At 35.7% G+C, this 18,764-nt stretch overlaps 1 protein-coding gene across 1 annotated transcript in view; it reads left to right on the top strand.

Moving 5' to 3' along the window:
* The window catches only part of mop (tyrosine-protein phosphatase non-receptor type protein myopic), a 100,336-nt gene that overhangs the window by 63,559 nt on the left and 18,013 nt on the right, over positions 1-18,764 (top strand). The window contains exons 11-14 of the mRNA XM_089095376.1: positions 9,358-9,630; positions 11,980-12,164; positions 14,812-14,975; positions 15,957-16,097. Coding sequence (XP_088951502.1) covers positions 9,358-9,630; positions 11,980-12,164; positions 14,812-14,975; positions 15,957-16,097 — 763 coding nt within the window. The remainder of the gene's footprint in view (positions 1-9,357; positions 9,631-11,979; positions 12,165-14,811; positions 14,976-15,956; positions 16,098-18,764) is intronic.

Here is an 18,764-nt window from a genome sequence, read left to right as displayed (position 1 = left end):
CTACACCCCCGAGTAACTGAACCCCCGTGCAACTCAACCCCCGTATAACCGAACCCCCGTGCAACTGAACCCCCGTGCAATTGAACCCTCGTGCAACTCAACCACCGTACTTACATTGGGTAAAACACAATAGGGATATGAACCATAGTTATTTAACTATGGTATAGTTATTTAAACTTTAAACTGTTTTAAATAAAACGGCCGTCCCAAAATTTAGATCGGATGTATTTGGGGGATAAATAGGGTGGGGTGGAAGCCCTCCGATTACTTTTAACTTTGCAAAAAGTGCACTGGAAATTTTGATTTCCAATCGAATGAGCCCCCCCCCCCAAAAAAAAAGTTCATACAAAATTTTTTCTACAAAAACCTTATGTGCTACCAATGAGAAACTAGCTTAATTTACAGCCCTTGCCCCATATGCTACTTGTGGGGTTTTTAACCCCAAAGGCATGGTTATTTGATCTTTAGACTATTTTGAAAAAAATGTTCATTTTTTTTTTGATCGACTGTGTTTTTGGGACGGGGGGGGGGGTGTCGGTTAAGAGGGAAAGGCTGAAAGTACTGTGACTACCTTTGATTCTTCGAAATTGAACTTTCAATTTCCAATCGAATGAGCCTCCTTCAAAGTTTTTACGATCATCCCTTCTATAAAAACCTTAAATTTTAACAATTGGTAACTTGCAATAACATACAGATTGATGATACAGGTGTATCAGCAATTTTTTTGGAACAGCTTAGCGTATCAAGACGAAACTTCTGGGGCATCTACCTGCTACTACTATTCCTAATTCAGCACTATTATTACTTCTACTGCTCCTACGACGACTTCTGCTACTATTAAACTAGCACTATTAAGGCTACGCACATCAAGTTGAAAATTTGACAGAATGAGGTATTTGAGGTGGAACTTGAACTAAACCAGAAGACACTATGTGCATGCAGATTTTCAAAATGGCATATCTCAAAAAGGGATTTTTGCATTAAATTGGAACTTTCAGAGAGTGCTTAAATATGGGCACGCTCAGGCCTGGATTGACCACGAGGTCCCTAAACCTGGACCTAGAAGCACATAATGCCAGGGGGAGCAATAAATTATCACTGAGTAATTTTTTACTGACAAATCTGGACTGATGTGATTTATCGTCGCTAGGTGCACTCTGCCGCCACGCTGCCTATTCACAGAAAAGTGACTTTAAAACAACACAGGAATTTCATGGTCATTTATACACCGTAAGTTTTCTCCCAAGAATGGTGGCTAAGATTTCAGTATTACCCCTCTCTTTCATCACTTTTCGCTCATCAGTTATGTTCTGTTAACACACAGTTACATGGGGGTTCAGTTACACGGGGGTTTAGTTAAATGGGGTTGAGTTGCACGTGGGTTGAGTTGCACGAGGGTTCAGTTAAAGGGGGTTGTGTTGTATGAGGGTTCAGTAGCACGAGGATTCATTTGCATGGGAGTTGAGCGGCAGGATGATTGAGGTGCGCGGTGGTTCAGTTGTACGGGTGGTCAGTTGCCTAGGGGTTTAGTTAAATGGGGTTGAGTTGCACGGGAGTTGAGTTGCACGAGGGTTCAGGTGCACGGGGGTTCAGTTACACGGGGGTTCAGTTGCACGGGGGTTGAGTTGCACGAGGATTGAGTTGCGCGGGGGTTGAGTTAAAGGGGGTTCAGTAGCATGTGGGCTCAGTAGCACGAGGGTTCAGTTGCATGGGGGTTCAGTTGCACGAGGGTTCAGTTGCACGGGGGTTCAGTTCCATGAGGGTTTAGTTAAATGGGGTTGAGTTGCACGTGGTTTGAGTTGCACGAGGGTTCAGTTAAAGCGGGCTCAGTTGCATGAGGGTTCAGTAGCACGAGGGTTCAGTTGCACGGGCGTTCAGTTGCACGGGGGCTCTGTTATACGGGGGCTCAGTTGCACAGGTGTTCGGTTATACGGGGGTTCAGTTACAGGGGTTCAGTTACAATGGAACCGAAAAAGGTAATTATAAGAACTAAAATATAAAAATAAATGCTTTAGGATTTTCTATACCACATATTCTACCTGTATTTTGGGATATTGGTAGAATATTGCCAGATTCCTTCTTTTTTGTATTCTTTTTCTTACCTTCCATATGGCTGCTCAATTTCACGTTTGGGGTAATTTTCCAGAGGGAATTTTTTATGAGGAGAAACTGTCTAGAACCATTGTGGAGGGGTATTTAAAATAAGGTCATATTCAGTAAGGTTTAACGCAGTTATTTATCTATTGTGTAGCGGTTAAAGACTCGGCAAATCGCGCTTGTCCAACATGCAATTTACTACTTACTGACTTAATTCCCCTGCCAACCTGGCGCAAACAGCGGGTCTTGAGCAGCTGCGGCTGCACCTTCAGGTCTTATTCCGCCCTTGCTTAGGAACTGATGTAGACTACCGTACCATCTTGTTCTTTGGGTGACCAAGTGGTTGTTTCCACCCGGTGGCCATGAGGCTGAAATCGTAGGCGATGGGACAGAGTGTTTCTCCTGGCATTCGGAGGAGAACAGACAATTCCCTCAAATACAGTGTAATTTGATGGGAGTCCGCATTCAGTTCTTTATTATCTTGGGGCATTTGGATAAGTAGATTCAAATCTTGATAGATGGGGAAACATTGTTTCTCCTCAACCCTTCGTTCCTTAAGAAAACAAAGAAATTAAACTAAATCGTCTCTACCTTCTACACCTGTCAGGCAAAAGTAAGAATCGGCTCTCGACCCCATCCTCCCCAAATATTTCCTCCTGTGTTCAAATGGTAAAATTTTCCTCTTTCTGATCCCACTTTAATTTCACCCTACTATACCACCTCTTAAACTAAGCCCCCCCTCCCTCTATAGAGATATCCGGATCCTAGCTTTTCCACAACTTTTTAAAATTGGTTTCGCCTGGCTAGTCCAAGACTCCTTTTTCATATCCGTCAAACACTCTTAGTATACTGTCTTTAACAAGTCGATCTACTTGGAGTGATGTTAATTTACCCAAATATCTAGCCATAGTATTTGTAATGTTATATGACTCAGCCCCAAATTACTGCTTAAAACCACACCATTAAACTTATCATTTAGACGTATCAATCTTTTTTAAAACCTAACAGAACTTTCTTTTTAATTTACTTCTGTTGAAATTTCTGCATTTCGTGACCGTAGCTAAAAACTAGTGCTGTGATACTATCTAAAATTCTCTTCGTAAATTAATGTTACTTAAACCAGTATTTTTCAAAATTTTTCTTAAAACACCCTCATTGTCCCAAGTCCTCTACTCCCCACAGATCAATATGACTAATCCGCCCATCAGTTGATGAAACCTGACAGCTTAAGTGCACGAATTCATTTATAATCTGTAACTTTCTACCAGTGACATATAATTTTCTACTTTGTTCCATCTTTTCTCCAACCAGTATATGTCATCTTTTTCAGCATTAGTATTAGGAAGTATTGCTGCTGAGTAAGAAACTGGCTTTCTGTCTTCTTCTTCTAATTCACTGCAGGGGGGCTATTCTGTTGGTACTATTTAGCCCTCCTCTTTTTGCTTCACTCTGTGGGCTACAGAGCTACTGTCTTGGTTGTCTCTTATTTATTAGATATTCTCAGATATCTTTCAGTAGATCTTTTGACTCAAAGAGTTCAAATATAAGACGATAGATATCGATTTCTGTGCTCTGTGTGCAGGTATAGTTGGCTAGGCTCTTGGCTGATAGTGAGATTTTGGGGTGTTTGAAGCATTTTAACAGTTTACAAAGCAAGGTATGTTGTGCAGACGTCAGCATATTACATTCAAATAGGCAATGGTCAATTGTTTCATTATTCATATTACAATGCCTGCAAAGAGGGGACAGGGGAATTGAACCACTTGAATTAGAAAGCTTATATGAGAATGCAATAAAATTTAGTCCATTTGTTCCAGAACAAATTCTATGATAAATTTTAGAAAGACACTTATTAGGAAAGGGGGAAAGGTTAGGATTAATCTTATCAAAATTATTATCTGATAGTCTCCATCGATAAATATCTCTAATCGGGATTGGTCTCACACTTGGCTCGTCAATATTTATAGCATTTTTGATATTTCATCATCCTGATGATTACCACTTATGCCAGAGTGGATAGGAATGTACTGAAAATAAGTTTTTATGCCACTTGAAGCAAGATTATCAATAATACTGAGACAATGATAAGTGTCTATGTCCAACTTATACTGAGGAGCTGAGGTTAGCAACTCATGGCTTGATAGAGAGTCGGAATATATGATAATATTATTTTAATTTACATTAAAAAGTTGATTTTCCTTAAGGTTTTCTAATACCTTGATTATGGAATTTACATCAGCAGACATAACAGATAAATTGTTAAACAGTCTGTCACCCGTTGTAATTTTCAGGTGAGAAAGAAAAGCATCAGTAACAACCTTCTCATTAATTTTTGACACATCAACAAATATTTGGAAGTGATTTTGATAGGTAATTGTATTAATTTCTGCCAATTTTTTCTGGACAAAAGCAATGGGGGTTAAATCGTTATTCCACTTTGAGAATTCATTATTTATTATGGGACTTGGCCAATGCCATGGGGGGGATCGGGGGAAAGTGCGTGCCATAGATTTTGCTGGTATGGGGAACTTCTTCTGAATATTGGCATACTCATCTGCAATGCCTCTATACATGGCTGGATTTCTTAACCAATTATGTAATGTGGGTGAGCTATTTGATTCAATTTTTGTATGATGTTTTGTCAAGAGAAACCTACGTCTCTCTCTTATTGTTGTTAATACATTCTCCATAGTTAAACTTTATTCTTGTGGGTTTCCTAACGACAAATATCAAATGTAGTTTATTAATTTTGTGTCGCTTCAATTTTTTGAATAATCGTCTTTACATAGACAACGTAGACAATAAACCCATAGTCACTCCTGTCTTTTATATATGATTTGTAAAACTTCATTAAAGCTTTCTCTTCACTTCCCTATAGCGTGGAAAGAAGTCTTTTACGTATATTTATTTTTTTATAACATTTTGTTTTTGTGTTTGCAATGTGGAGTTGGAAATTAAGTTTTTGGTCAAGCATGAGACCTAGGTAATTAATATGATTATCTTCTGGAATAGTTGTTTTATTTAGAGTTAGTTCTGCATTAACATGGTCTCGCTTCCGGTGAAATTGGATTATTTTTTACTTGGTGGGTGCAATGGGTAAATCTGAATGTTGAGAGAATTTTTCAAACTGGAAAAGTGACTTTTGCAGATTTGACTGTGCTATCTGGAAGGTGTTGCCAGATGACCATAGCACCAGATCATCAACATATTGTGGATTCGTGTGGGGTAGGTTCTTGTCCCAGAGATATAGGGTAAATAGGAGGCAACTGAGGCCTGCTCCCTGAGGTGTGCCTTTGGTTGTTGTCTTATGGGGTAAAGAGGCTGAACCAACACAAACGATGAAACTTCGCACTTCTATGAAGGATTTAATAAAAGATACTAGCTTAGGGGGTACTCCAAGGTTTGCAAGTTTGTTTAAAAGGATTTGGTGGGTCACATTGTCATATGCCCCTTCAAAATCTAGGAAAGCTGCAACTAGGACATTATTTTTTGAGACAGATTCATTTATTGCATTTGTTAGCAAACTGAAAGCATCTGTTGAGGAGTGGTGTTTCCTGAATCCAGTTTGAGTGTGAGGGATCATATTATTTTTTTCAACAAACCAGAGGAGTCTGATAGATCATTTTCTCCATTATTTTCCTAATCACAGGAGTAATCATTATGGGCCTATAAGACTCAGGGTTACCTTTTGGTTTATTTTTCTTTAGGATTGGTAGGAGGGACGAACATTTCCATATATTGGGGAACCTAGAAGCTGCCCAAGCGTGATTATAACAATTTAGCAGTTCTTGTTTGTATGAAGGTGTGAGATTCTTTATCCATGTAGGATGTATATTGTCATAGCTACCGCTAGTTTTGGTCCTAATATGATGTATTGCATTATTCAATTCCTGGATTGAAACTGGATTAGTTATATACTCGGATCCTGGGCGTGGTTGGTAACTTGGGTTCATAGGAATTGTGGACAGTTTGCTTTGATTATTTAATGTTAGCTTATTAACAAAAAGAGTTGCAAATAGCTTAGCTTTTTCACTATCATTGTCATAATGGGTATTATTATGTATAAGCTCATACAGGAGTGGGTTGGGGGAAGTCTTTTTCCCACAGATGTTGCTTATGACTTTATGTATAATTGGCTCATGTGTTTCTCTGGATAGATTATTTGCAAATTTATTCCAGTATTTATATTTAGCATCTATTATAGTCCTTTTTAGATTAGATTCTACTTGTAATTTTTTTAAATTTGTAGTAGGTGATTGTTATTTTATGAATTATGTCCTAGCTGCCTTTTTTATTCTCCATTTATTTATGCACTCATTTGTCCACCACGCTTTAGTAATTTGTTTAGGGAATGTTTTCTTAGGTGTTGTCCTGGGGATAGCATGATTAGCTGTATTTATTAGTAAAGATGTCAAGGCTTCAGCATGTGTCTCAACTGTTGTGTTAGAGATGCATGAAATTTGGGTGAAACTTGTAATTTCATTATTTAGCTTATGTCGAAACATACAACAATTTGCTTTAGTGTTGGTGTATTTGAAAGCATGAGATAAAGATCCTGCAAGCTAAGGTTGATGCACAGCTATTAAAAAGGGGTCTATAAATTAACTACCAATTGTACTAATGTAAATTTTGTGAAAAAAAAATAATTAAACAATATGTATGTCAATTGTGGAGAATCTGCCACTTTTGGGGTTGAAATATGTATTCAGGTTTGGAAGGGTAGCAACAGCTAATTCATTATTATTTGAATTCATATGCTCAATCAATTTACCATCTTTATTTGCTGGTTTATTCCCCCACAAAAGGCTGTGGGCATTGAAATCTCCACGAATAATGATATTTTTTAACATATTAGAATTATTTATATATTTAAAGAAATCCTTGGCATCCGTAGATTGGCCATTAGGGCTATAAAAGCTTATTATGTAGGCTTTTAAATTATTCAGCCAAACAATGATACCAATTACATCAACATCATTTGCAAAATCTGGAAAATTGATGCCACAAAATTTTATATTATTTTTAACTAATAAAGCTAACCCTCCTCCTTTTCTCTCTGAAGATCTATCCTTTCTGAGGATAGTATATCCCAGAGACTTAATTTGTTGATTTTGGGTTAAATGAGTTTCCTGGAGGCAAGCAATATTAATGGAATTATTGTTCATAAAAGATATTAGTTCATTTAGCTTATTCTCTGTGAGTGATCTTACATTCCATTGGAGTATTGATATATGTTGTGTTGTTGATTTATTCTTCATATGACGGTGTATCAATGTTCAGCTTTGTTAAAAGTAAAGCGAGATCTTTTTTGCTTGGATGAGCATATCATCCGGGATGTAGATTTTTGCCAATTCTGCAATGATTTTTGTTTTCTGTAGTTAATGTATGTTCATGGCCTGAACTGCATTACAGTTTAGAATGAATAAGCATATATTTGGGGATTGCATTTTTGGTTGTGCATCCTGTTTGTCGGTTGATTGATTCCTGGTAGTGTTTCTGGTTTGTTTCTTCTTGGGAGGGGAAGGGGGCCAGGCTGACCTCATCTCACCGGACAAGGAGGCTTGTTGGATCGGTGATTCCTTCTCATAGGGATTTGAGCTAGGGGGCTTAGAAGATGGTGTTTTATATGGTGTGCTTGATGCATTGGGGGGCGTTTGACTTGGGGGTTTTGGTTGGTTTCATTACAGGCTTTATTTGGTATTGTTGGGTAGCATTTGCTTCCATTGCAGCAAAGGGGTATGGGATGGCCTTCTCTGTTGATATTTGGAGTGTTAGAGCTCTTTTCTTGTATGCAGGGCATAATGATTTATTTGTAGATTCATATGGGCCTTTGCAATTGATGCATGTAGGCTGAGTGTTGTTGCAAGTTGTCAGCTCTTTAGGATGGAAAGCTTTACAATTACTACACTCTCGGAGAATTTCATTGCATTTTTTTGTCGTGTGTCCCAGTTAGTGCCGCTTCTGACACTGGATAGGCTTAGGATTGTATTCCTTGTGTGGTTTGATTTGCCCAAATGGGAATAATTTTTCTTGGATATTAATTTTTTCCTTCAGTGTGAATAAGAAGGATCTACTAGTTTTTAGGCCATTAGAGTTAGGTTTGCCAAGTTGAGTAACATCCTCAACTGGGATTGTGTTTCCAGCCCTATCTGAGAGGCCTTCTTTTAACTCCTGAGTGGATATCTCTGGGGGAACATAATAAACTACTATTTTTGTTGGTGATTGTTTTGGGTTCCAATTAGATCCAATAATTGGGGTATTCAGAAGGGATTTTAGGTTAATTATTGTATCTGCTGATTTCTGATCTTCTACAGCTATTAGCCGAGATCCATCACGGTTAATATTAAGTGAGAACATTGATTTTAGGAATTTAAAAATTGCAACTCTTATTGCAGTGATCGTTTTAATTTCAAAGGGGGTAGTAGGAGTAATTTTAAGGTAAATTCCTAAGTTTTTGGAGGGAGGATCTTGGGCAAGGAGAGGGGAAATGCTTTTGATTGGGGAGATTTTTTTCCTTTTTTTAGAGCTTCTAGAGAGGACTTCTTGAAACCCATTATAATCATTCATGGTTAAATTAGCCTGTACACTTATCAGTGTCTTATTCTCTGAATTAGAGCTTTCATTTGAACTTCGAAAAAATGTGCTTGCCTAGCAAAGATGAGTATTTTTCACTATGTCACTTTCAATGGAATTTGATTTGGTGTCTGGTGGGACTTTTTTTTTTGGAGGACTTCTAAACATTGCCTATTGGAAAAAGCTTAAAAAAAAAAAAATAAAAAAAAAAAAAAAAAAAAAAAAAACTAAAACAAGGAGGGAAAATAGAATTATATCAAACCGTCTTCACTATACAATGGGGAGGAGAAACACCACGTATAGCCCTGAAGATAAGTTGAGAAGGATTGCTTTGGTACAACTGCTGATTAGAAGCGATAATAATTCACAAGAAAATATATTTTAATTTTCTTATAAGGTTGCTGTTGTTGTCGAACTTGTTTGCTACTGCTACTGCTACTTTCTGTCAAATATCAACTTTGTATTTTCATCAGTTTCTTCTGTGAGTTTTTGGTTTGTAATACATTTATGGTAATTATCTTGCATAATCTCCACACACCTGAGTTTTTTTTTAATTTTGCCAATAATGCATGCCTGATTTTTCCTCTTTCTAACCCCTTTTTAAGATGTTAGTAATTTTTTATTTTTGTTCAGTAATTCTCCAAGAGCTTTTTTATGCTTCTTGATGTTCAACTTTATTTCTTTTAGAACCAAGAGTCAGCCAAGTGTAATATATCCGTTGCTCGATGTTATCCCATGAAAAATAGACAACCGGACATACTACCATTTGATCACAACAGAATACTGCTTCCATCTACAAAAGATGATTACATAAATGCTAGCAAGTTAGAATCGCTCTTAAAAGACGGTCCAAGTTTCATTGCCACTCAGTGTCCATTGAACTCTACTATTTCTGATTTCTGGGTCATGATATGGGAACAACAAGTGGAAGTCCTTGTTTGTCTGTTAACAGATATTGAGGTATGTTTCTTCATCTTCTTCCCATAATTGTTTCTTGAGTGTGGCTTTTTCTGCTTTGAAAATTCTGAAAGTCTGAAATGATGATGAAACTGGGATTCTTATAACCGGCAACGCAGGGAAGTTAAAAAGAATGCTCTATCTATCTGAAGGATCTTTGTTAGTAGTCACAATGGTACGTAAAACAATGACGAGACTAAATTAAACAAACATGATATTAAACTAGACGAGGGTATATATTATTTTAAAAGCGCCAAAGTATAAAATTACTAATCTATATCTTATTAATAAGTTGCGTAAATATAAAAAGTTATTTTGGGTAATATGCCCGAGTCTTGACATATAATATTTTTCAGCTATAATGCTACTGTAACTTTGCCTGTCGTTTCGCATTTCACAAGATTTTAAAATAAACTTTCATATCTAAATTTTATATTTTAACATATACTTTAGTTAACTCTATTGCTATTGGGTATTACCCTTTACGTGCATTTGACAAGATTTTAAAATAAATTTTTGTGTAATATAGAAGCCTAAATTATTTATTTTAACCCTTTTCTTAACAACGTAGCGTTCTGGTTGCGTGACTTTCTTGGAAGTATAATCTACTAGTCAAAGAGCTGGCCATGCCAGATCCTTGTGCTGGCATGCTGCTTTTACAGTGATTGCAATATTTGGAGGTTATTAAGATATCTCATTACCAATCTGAAATTACACGGGACAAATATAAGATTCTTCTAACCTGCAACCGGCAAGATCTATGTTTAATTGTTGGGTACAGGTCCTCTTAGAGGAGTATGATATCGTGTCGTAGCAATCTATTTCTAACGGAACCAAATAAACACACAGTATAGAACAAAATGAGTAGGAAAGTTAATAGAAAGAAGTCTTGCCTCATTCATCATAAATGATGAATTAACCTGGTTGTAATAGAGTTATTTGTTTTCGAGGAGGAATTTGAGTTCTCCCTGTTATCAGCTTCTCTTTGCTTTTATTATAGAGATAAACTTATTCTCAACCTTATGCTTCTTTGATCTTAAATATCCATTGAACATTCCCTGCTCAGTTCTTACCATTAATTAAGTTTGTTCTGTTGACGCTTACAACAGTCTCAACTCTGTTGGTGGTTTCATTTGTGTGATCAAAAATATATTTTTCTCGAATGCTAGTAAATAATAAACTCTTCGAATTGAAACCGTCGCTGTCAAGTTAGGGTTTGAGTCGTTTCGAGCATCTATTTTATCAGCAAAAAATTAATACTGATGCACGGTTAAGTAAAAAAAAAAAAAAAAAAAAAGAAAAAAAAATTGACAAGAGGAGAAAATATACTCAGATACTGGATAAAGATACTAGAGTATCTTTTCTCCTCTTGTCAATTTCACTTCAAAAGGTTAGATTTTTTTGTTTTTTTTATGAGCACTGAGGACGACTGGGCGGAGGTCCTTGTCGAAATATTTGCTTGTTTTTTCGTCTTCATATTTTGGTACTGGCTGAAAAATCCTCGTTTTCTCACCTATTTGATTTTTTTTCATTTATTCTATCCTTTTCTTTCTTGGTTTCATGCGACACTTTAATGGTTGGTCTCTCCTAGTCAGTCACTGTTATAGGAAGGCACTTTTATGCTTGATATTTTATTTCGTCAGAGAGATCGAGATTTTCTTTGGATATTTTTTGCTTCTGTGTCTAAACGTCGTTGACTTGGTAGCTTCACAATTGTAGCTTGGTAGCTTCACAATAGTAGGTTGATTTGCTTCACAATTCACCTTTGAGACTGTGTCTTAGGAACACAGTTTTGCTACTAATCTCTATCTCTTCATTAAGAAGAATTGGCAATCGAAAAGGAGAGACTGGAGGTTCTGCTTCTAAAAATAACAAAAACAACAAAATATGATTGTGAACTTTTCGCCCTGTCATGTTCCTTTTTGAGGGTTTAAAAGACAGAATTAAGTTCTAAATATCATTGGCAAGAAAAGTGAGCATTTGGCCCCGTGCGTGCTTTTAATATGCTAATGATCTTTTTCACAATTACTTTAATGAACTTTTCCCCTAAATCTAAAATATAATTTACACACATTTTAAAAAAGGTGGTAACTGAATTACCAAATTAAGTAATTTCAATGGCTATTACTAATTAATTGTGTAAAAGATAATGACGTGTCAAAAAATGAACCTGTTTCACTCTGAGTTTGAATTGCATCTAACTGAGCGTCCGTTTTCACCAATTTGGGGTAGGGTAGTTTTCTTCCAGTAAGGTGATGTGAAATTTGTTAGCTATACTCCCATCAGTACAAGTTGTTTTTCTTTAGAAACTCGCTGAATTACCCTCTTTTTAAGAAGTCCTCTTTTTTTCAGTTATCTGCCTCAACTTATTTTCCAAAAGGTAAAGAAGCCCCTATTGACATGGGTAACTTCACTGTGAACCTTCAAACTGTCAAATGTAAACCATTATGGACAGAAAGAGTCGTGCAGCTGACCAATAGAGACACCAAAGTCAGTAGATATGTTGTACATCTTCAGTTTACCGGCTGGGGCTCCACGTAAGTAAACACTAGACCTACATTCCAGGAGTAGTTAATTTGGCATCCTAAGCGAGAAGCAGAAATAATTTTTTATTGATCTATTTTCCTCAAAATCAAAATTGTAAATAAATAACTAAATATGGCTACGAGAATACATCAACAAATCAAACAAAGCATTAAGTTATAGCTAAGGAAAAAACAAGGTAGGCCAGTAAAAATAACTGAAAGAATGCAACAAATTAAAATGACGAAAAATGAATAATATCTCAAACTTTTATTTAGTTCTGGAAAAAAGTCTATGGTTAGAGAGAATGTTTTCAGGTTTGCGAGTAAGCTATTCATTTAATCTTATTTTTAGATCAATCTTAGATTTATGTTAGTTTAATCAATCTAGAATGGTCTTAATTTTAGGCACATTAATTTTAGATCTCGAGACTAATTTGGTGCTATGAGAACAAATTTAAAGAAGTAAAAATTTGTTATTATTATTGTCCCTCTCCATGGAGAATTTCCCCCCTCCCCCACGAAAAATTCCTACATGGAAAGCTCCTCCCACTTAAAATCCTCACCCCCCCCCCCACCGAGATATTACCCCCGAATAATTCCATCCTCGCTGCAAATTTCCCCCAGAATTTTTTTTTGCTGACGATTCTGCCTGAAAAATTCTCCATATCATTCTTTCCTTTAAAAAAAAAACGGTTTTTTATTTTGTTTCTGATCGTTTTTTTTCGAGTTATACTAGAAATCCTACCTTTGTTGAAAATTTTTATCGCGCTTTTATTATCTGAGTATATGAAAAAAATATGAATCTAATGTGATAAATTTTTATATGAATATGCGTGAATTGAAGTTATCAAGTATTTTATAGTAGGTTGCATAGGTTAGGTTAGGACTTATATAAAGAACTGATAACACGTCCTTAAAATATGACTTGAGAAGTCAAGTAAAATGAATGAACCAAAAAAAAAAAAAAAAAAAAAAAAGTAGAGATAAAATAGTAAACTGTGTTACAGGACTAATTTTTAGATATGGAGAAAATAGCCAATTTAAATGTCTTTTGTATATATTTATCCTAAATAAGAAAATAACATTTCCTTGCCCAAAACCGAAGAAGACAATGCATTTTTTTTCAATTTTAATAAATTGAAGTGATGATTTAACACTTTTTGTAGGAATTTATTTGCTGTGCTTGGTTTTATATTTGGACTTGGTTTGTTTCATGTGCTAAAATAGATTGTTTCTATCTGTTTTTCTGTATTGTTTTTGGTTCTCAAGATTTTTTTTTAAGTTTTTTTTGAAAATGCGTTGCTACCCCTTTTCTCACTCGCTTAAGTAGGAGATGGGGCTTTTTGTATTGATTTTTTTTCGAATATGCCTTAGTGCCTAAAAATAAATCTTGTTTTGTTGCCGTTTTCTGTTAAAATTTTTGTTTCGTAACATAACAACTTTTGTATGACGAAAAGTCGACGAACCTTGGAATTATTTTAGGGGGAGCACAACTTCAAAAAATGCTCAAACAAGGTGAGTTGTGTAGAAAAATATGATAAAATATTTGGAAAAATTCGAAAACTTTTGAAATCTAGTGGAATACAGGGCCGAAGTCCCTCCCCTCTCTGTTTATGTGAATTTAAGTTCTCTTTTCCGGTTTTGGTGTCAACTCGACTAAAAAATTTGTCGTGACCATTTTAAATTCCCAGGCAAATGATGAATTAGTTACGTGGAGACAGTATAAGTCCAGTAGGTACCTATGAAGGAGTTTATTCTTATAAAGGGATAACAATTTAAAAGAACGCAAAAAAAAATATACTTCACAATTTTGAGGAACAATCTCATAACTTGGGGTGAGGGAATGGATCAAAGCCTCTCTTGGGTCGCTTCGGTTGGCTGCTCGGGCCTTTCCGCCCTCGTAAATGGCCTGCGCTTCAATCGGATGTTGCAAGAAGGTTTGTCAATGAGACCCCATCTTGCTCGGACCTCTCTCAAGGATTTATGTAGATGTTATGAATCGAGAGTTCGTATATAACACGCAGGGACGCTAAGATATGTTTCAAAATTTAAAGGAATAATCTCATGACTTAAGCAGAGGCACTGGATCGAAGCTTCTCTCTGTTTGCTTCGGTCGGCAGCTCGAGTCTTCTGTTCGCGTAGATGGCCTTTGCTTCAGTTGTGTGATACTATGGGATTCGTGAAGGAGACCCCGCATTGCTTATGTCTCTCTTATAGAAATATAGATTTTCTGAAGCGAAACTATGTATACAACTAAAGAAGAAAGCTCACTTAAAGAAAGCGACAAAATGTAACCAAATTGGGGAAGAAATTGGAGAGGTTGACAATTCAAACAATTAAATTCTGCAGGGCCACTGCCCTTCGTGGCGCAAAGTGACAATTTTTGGCCTGAAGGCTATAACAAAATTATTAATACTACATTTGAAAAAATGAATAAATCTTAAATTTTATTATTTATTGAGAAATGTGAGGGGATTATTCGTTTGACACGCACTTATCAGAAAAAGCCTTGAAAGTCACAGTAATTACTCAAGCTTACAGTTTACTCGAAAAATTAGTGATATTTTCAACATTATATATATATATACATATCCCAACAGAAGTTTCATTTGCCGTTTAGGCTCAGTAAATCACGGGTATAACAATGATTTCATTTTAGAGATTTCCCGGCTTCAACAACTGGATTTTTGGCCTTTGTTAACGAATGTATTTACTTCTGGAAACAGCAACGTCACCTTAGCCGACCCTTGGTCGTACATTGTCTAGCCGGTGCTGGAAAAACTGGAACATTTATTGTTGTCGTGATAGCTATTCTAGAAACTGGTGAGTTGATTTCCATAAAGATCGGTCTCAGCTTCAAGATGCCTCTGGTTATCGAATTGGCCAACATCGTACTCCCTCTTATCCTACTCATGTGCGAAACAACTACATACCTGTTTAGAACCTCCTGAAAGGCTTTTGGTACCTCTTAAGAAATCCCCAAAGACTATATGGTTGAAAATATCGAACCCTTCTATATTTTTGGGTATCTCTTACTTTCTTATGAGGGTCTCTCGTATCCTCTTGGTGGCCATTTACAGAAAGTATTGTAGTAATGTAGTATTTAAGCATTTTGAGGACATATCTAATCCATCTAAATGATAAAAAAAAGGATAAAGATCCTACAGAGCCATTGCTGGCGCACGCATAGGGCGTCAAATTGACTTTTTTTTTTTTTTTTTTTTTTTTTTTTTTTTTTTTTTTTTTTTTTTTCATGGACAAATAGCAAGCTTCGCCTAACCTTGCTGCGGCTGGGATTGAACCCGGATGTCGTATTTCAAAGCAGAGCATCAATCCACTGTGCTACAACAGGGTAAAATTCATCAGGTATGGGATTTGATCCCACGACATAGATATTTATATTTACTCCAGGTCGCCTGGCCTGGTTGCAAACCACTTGGCCAACCTGATCTAATCCATCTAAGCTGTTGTTTTATCAATGCGTACCTTGACTGAGGTCGAATTACGTCACTACTCGTAAAGAGTTGTGTTTTGTATCTAGTCAATAATCTTTGTATCTAAAATGGATATTAAACAGTAAATCCTAACTAACATGCAGAATCTTTCTCTTCGTCTTTGATGTGCATGCTTCTGTGTCGTGCTTAGCTACACTCACTAAGTTTTGCAAGCTCCGCATTCCCGACCATGCTCAAGCTCTACGTGGAGGACTGCCAACCCCTGTGTAGCTGCTTAGAGTTTCCCACAGCAGTACCTAAAATAAATTTTGATTTATTCAGTTTATTAGTTCCGTTGTTTTTTTTTCAGGATTCGCAGGTAATATTTCAGACGTAGCTCGCCTTGCGACAAGCATCAGTCTTTCGAGAAGAAACATTTTACGAGATAAAGATTTTTTGCTTTTTTCTTATCGATGTCTGCTTGACTGCTGCCTTGAAATTTTAAGAAAACGTAAGTTTTATCTTTTAATATTTTGCAAATTAATGTTAATATTTGATACTTATAATATTAACTATTAAATAATTAATATTTAAGCAATTTATTCCCAGATTTACTTATTTATGAATGTGGGGAGTTGGTTTGAAACTGGTTGTCTATTTTGGATGCAAAAATGTATCAGAATCTAGAAGAGGCTTGGAGGAGGAATAATGGAGAGGGGAAAGTTTAAATATCTTCCTCGAGTTGAGTTGATGTTTTTAGTGACAATGGTGTTACTTTATATAATAAAGGTGGAGGTAGGGAGAAGATCTTTTCTCTTCGTAGATGAGAATTTTCAAATTTCAAGTTCCGGTAAATCTACTTTATCTCGCCGAACGGCTCGGGGATAGAGTGATAATTGTCAGGGATAATTTTGATGGGGGGATAGAACATTTATTCCTTTTTTGTGCCTGTCACCCGGCAGGCTTCGCTGCCTGTCGTTTATAATTGTTTCAATCTTTTCCGTCATTCAGTATTTACATATATCGGCATACACAGTATTTTTTTTAAAGGATTGTATATTTGCTTTGTTTTTTGTATTCCTTCAAATAAATAATTTAGAATTATTCTGCGAAACAACTCTTTGAGCGAATGTTGTTCAACCACTTTTTAATTGTCCCTTTCTCTTTGTCTTGCCAATTGTTCGATTGAACTACATTTAATCAATACATAGGTTTCACTTCCAGGATAGGTCCTAGGAATTTTTTACGGTATGACGCCTCAAAGAGAGGGACTTCCCCCGCTGCTAAGAGCAGTAAAGGCAGTGATGGGCGGCTTTTCATTTCAACTAAGGTACTTCAAAATGTAAGTTCTGTCATATAAGAATCTATAAAGCTTATGCTATGATAATATCAATATGATATTGATATATATTAAATGGACATTATTTAGTTGCAACTATCAAATGTTAGTTGACACAAGTTCAATTGGTAGTATGTTCAAATGAATTTACTAAACCATCAAAGTCCCTTTTTGTATATAAGTACTTCATGAATAATTTAATACCAGATGTCCATTTTGTTATTTTTACAATTAATGATATACCATTTTCCTTGAGTTTTTGAGTAAATTGAGACTGTATGAACCGAAGATCAGCTGTTTCTTCTCGTCGGCCTTTTCTGACATTTTTAAATGGCCGTTAAAGAGTTTAATGAGGAAGGCTATGTATTAAAGTAGGCTGAGTAGGCTATATTTGGAACAGCTGATACTCCAACAGAGCTGAAATTTGATATTTTCACTACAATTGTGAGCCAATGTTCACTGCGTAAATTCGTGGAGATACTTGACCTGCGATAGAAGGACTAGCAGTTTTTGATTCTCTTTCATAATATTTGTGAAGTAGATCCTCTTGGCTTTTGTCCGGAGATGGGCTTCAAAATTTTTTAATAGGTCTTATCCAATAACAACGAAAGAAAGGGAATATATTATTGTCCCCTAATTTCAGGATTCTTTGCCTCAAGATTACTTTCCCAGAATTTGGCTCAATTTGATATGTCCATATTATATAATTACTTAGTTTTAAATCGTTTGAAAAAGATCAAGGAAATAATAACACTGAACCTTGAAATTTTAATATTCATCAAAGTAGACTCGTTATCATTTGGACTACCCATACATAGTCTGGGCTTTTATTTCATATATTGGTCGATTTAGGGGCTGGAATCATTTTCGACAACTTTCGTTTCAAGATACCAACTAAGAGACTGAGTTTTTGGAAAGGCTTAGAATCGGCATTTCTTCTTTCCTAGGGTGGTTCCAAATATAAGTAATTTTTTTTTACCCAAAACTACATGTAGAGACTAGGAATGGAAGAAAAAAGGTTAACCAGGCAACAAAGATAAATTCTGCTAGATATTCTTATAAGGAACAATATCAACAGTAAGTAGAAAAGAAATCACATAAGCGTAGGATACATTGCAAGGGAACCAGTGGATGTTACGCCCGTGGCAAAATCTTGATCAGTGCCCCCTTCCCCCTGTCCCCCACAACACTTTCAGGCCAAATTAAAAAAAAAACAATTATTAACAATATTATTTTCAGTTTATAAATTAATTAGTATTTTTTTAATTTCTTTTATTTTATTATTTAATCTGTTTAATCATTATTTACTATTTTATTTTAATTATTTATTTCTATTTTATTGATTTATGAATTATTTTCATTTATTGACTGCATCCTCTACTTTATTTTAATAAAAATAAAATTTCAAAACTTACAGAACGACTATAACCGTTAGATTATTTATTTGAAATTTTGCGCCCCCTAAAATTTGCCCTTTCTTTCGCCACTAAAACCGCCTCTGAAGGGAACACAATTTTTGCGATAAATACCTGCAGTCTATAAATTAGTGACCTATTGTTCCTATTGCTGAAATCCAGGTATATTTGATAGCAGTATTTTATTCTCGTTTTTAAGTTTCGTCTTCTTACTCTCTCCCGTGCCTTTTTATTTAATCACCTGCTCAACTTTAATTGCATCTAAAGATATAGTATAGAGTTGCATAAGCTCGTGATAAGATCGATTATCGATGTCTGTTATTTATTCTTAGATTAATTTTAGGCTCAAGAAAATACAAAAAATAATTTTTGGTGGGTTTTTATTTAGAGTTGGGTAATGTTTACAGTACTTTCTTTTTTAGTA

Source organism: Artemia sp. Qi Xiang Cuo, chromosome 10, assembly GCF_049724085.1.
Source record: "Artemia sp. Qi Xiang Cuo chromosome 10, ASM4972408v1, whole genome shotgun sequence".
NCBI classification, from domain to species: domain Eukaryota; kingdom Metazoa; phylum Arthropoda; class Branchiopoda; order Anostraca; family Artemiidae; genus Artemia; species Artemia sp. Qi Xiang Cuo.
This window is presented reverse-complemented; position numbering and strand designations above follow the sequence as displayed.